We start from the raw sequence: 2605 nt of genomic DNA, 5'->3' as shown, positions 1-2605 counted from the left end.
TATATCACTCCCCAGTCTCGCCATCAATTTAGTAACGTAGGTACACTTTGTCAACAATCACTCTGCCTCGCATCTGTCTCATCTACGTAGCTTCAAATGTTCTTAAATGTGACACTAAATTATGCTGGTTTTTGTGAACCTTTCTTGCCAATCAATGACTTATGGATATGTGGAATAACACCTGTGACAAAGTAGAAAATGAAAGTTATTATAGCTGCATTAAAGAACTGCACCATGAGAGCGTTAAAATATGTACCTCCTCCAGCAATAGTTGCTTTAATGAGACTATCTAATTCTTCATCTCCACGAATAGCGAGCTGAAGATGTCTTGGTGTAATACGTTTGACCTTTAAATCTTTCGATGCATTCCCTGCCAATTCAAGTACCTATAACAAACAACCGTTTTCACAACATATGTAACATTCTACGCTATGTTCTCAACATATCAATGCAATATTTATACATATTCCGTCAGTCCGAAAGATCTTGCCTGATTTGAAATAAAATATCATTTACATTTTGTAGTAAAATTTTCACGTTCTTGCTCCTTTTTACAAGCAGGTGAATTCGTTTTTCATAGAAACTAAAAGAAACTCCAGACCAACAAACTATTTTTTACTGTCTAGAGAGCGGGAGCACAGTCCAAATGTACGAACAAAATGTTTTTCATCGATTATTTATAATAGATAAAAATTCGCAAAGTTTGCAAGTTCTCAAGTAGTGGCAGACCATTTATAACATGATTTAAGGTATTTTTCAGATCTAATTTCTCCGATTCTAGTAGGTTCTAGTATACTACGAGTAAAGATATGTTTTAAAAACATTTATTGAACTATTTGAACATTAAATCAACTTTTGATATTATGTATTCTCTTATACATTGCACACGGCGTTTATCATTTCTGCACATACAATTTTCTTATAACATAAAAACTCCAGAATATGAGGGTAATGTTTGCCAATAAGCTCATAACAATACCAAGGCGAACATCTATGTCAAAGTACAATGAAATATGACCAGTCTATAAAATAGGACATGAACTTTTGCGCTGAGTTGATAAAAAAGTAATGAAAAAAATGAAATTACACGTGGCATATCAAAGCGGAATATGTTGTTAATTATTTGCCTAAAATTGACGAAAAAGGCGGGAAGACCGGCCATGATGGGTTGGCACGAGTGACGCCATCAGTCGCTAGTGATGCCAACGCGTATAAAGCTCCAGCTATAGTTATAGCGACTGATCTTCCCATTGTGCGTATTTGCGATTCTATCTCTGTCCCTTTCAGCCTTCCTCTCTCTCTCCCGCATTCGTCCTCTCTTGCTTTTGTCAACGCTTTCTCTTTCTCTTCTTTCACGCAGGTATACTCTACTCACCTCGGCAGTAAGGTATTCCAAGATAGCTGCACTGTACACCGCTGCTGTGGCACCAACTCGACCATGACTCGTAGTTCTGTTTTTCAAATGCCTATGAATTCTACCGACCGGGAACTGAAAAATAAACAAACGTGCTATGCCTGATTCAATTAAAAATGAGAATATCGCGTAGCGATACGTGTCGATTTCGTGGCGAGGTAAATATTTTCGGGTTAGGACGCATCGTACGTAATGTCTGTTCGAATAACATTGGTTCGGCTCGGCGTCAGCAGCTTTTCGTATAAGAAATACGCGAACGACGAGTCATGACACAATTTTTCGTAATATCGTACGTCCACAGCATTTTCGTATCTACGATTCGTTCGAAAACCGTATCATATCAGACTCCTCTCAAAGAGAGACTGTGCCTACACATGGTACTGCACACGTAACTTGCTCCTCTTTTAATGTTACAAATATCGAGCGGTACACGATGATTCGGCTTTCCCGAGCTTTCCAGCTTAGTACGTAGTTTCGTCATTCAATAGTGAACGCCCTGTGCTTTATTTATTTACGTTTTAAATAATAGCTAATGATGTATCAATCACCGCAGTGTTACAAATTCCACTGGTCCAAAAATAACTTTTAATATAAATCGCTTATTAAACGTAATGCATTATTCATCGTTCGATTTTATTTAACGAAATGTCCAGCTTTACATATTTTCAAAATATTCGCTCAACGTCTTTATCATTTATATATTCATTCTCATAAATAAATTGTACGGATATTCATATAACGAAATATTTAGTTAAATTTAATCTATAATTTCACTGTTTAAATATGTGAATAAATGAAACGATATTTCCGCTATGTACACTAAATTATATAGATACAGATATTTATTAGTTTTCGATAGATAAACGTGATTGAACACGAATATAATAAGTTGAAGGCAAATTTCGATATTTGTTGTCAGCTTGAATTATTTCGCCGAAACTGATGCAATATTGGCGAAATCGAAATTATTGTTAGCGTCTAATTCGAATTGGACAATTGTACAATAACAATTTATTTAAAAAACTATTTCAATGAAAGTCATATTAGTGGCTGAATTGAAAGATACGAGAGGAGAGGGGGTGTACACAGAGTCAACCGTCTCGTTTGAAAACTTGCGAACGTAGACGTAACGACTGGATGTTCAATTCAAAAAATAATCTATTTACACGACGTATACCTTGGTAATTTGAC

General features: G+C 35.8%; 1 protein-coding gene across 1 annotated transcript in view; it reads right to left on the bottom strand.

Annotated features, from left to right (window-relative positions):
• Nucleotides 1-2605, bottom strand: part of His2Av (Histone H2A variant) — a 6505-nt gene continuing 3900 nt past the window's right edge. The window contains exons 3-5 of the mRNA XM_018022860.2: nt 1376-1489; nt 257-386; nt 1-181 (exon numbers count right to left, since the gene is read on the bottom strand). Coding sequence (XP_017878349.1) covers nt 120-181; nt 257-386; nt 1376-1489 — 306 coding nt within the window. The 3' untranslated portion in view covers nt 1-119. The remainder of the gene's footprint in view (nt 182-256; nt 387-1375; nt 1490-2605) is intronic.

Source organism: Ceratina calcarata, unplaced genomic scaffold (assembly GCF_001652005.2).
Source record: "Ceratina calcarata isolate Rehan_Ccalc_2016 unplaced genomic scaffold, ASM165200v1 scaffold294.2, whole genome shotgun sequence".
NCBI classification, from domain to species: domain Eukaryota; kingdom Metazoa; phylum Arthropoda; class Insecta; order Hymenoptera; family Apidae; genus Ceratina; species Ceratina calcarata.
This window is presented reverse-complemented; position numbering and strand designations above follow the sequence as displayed.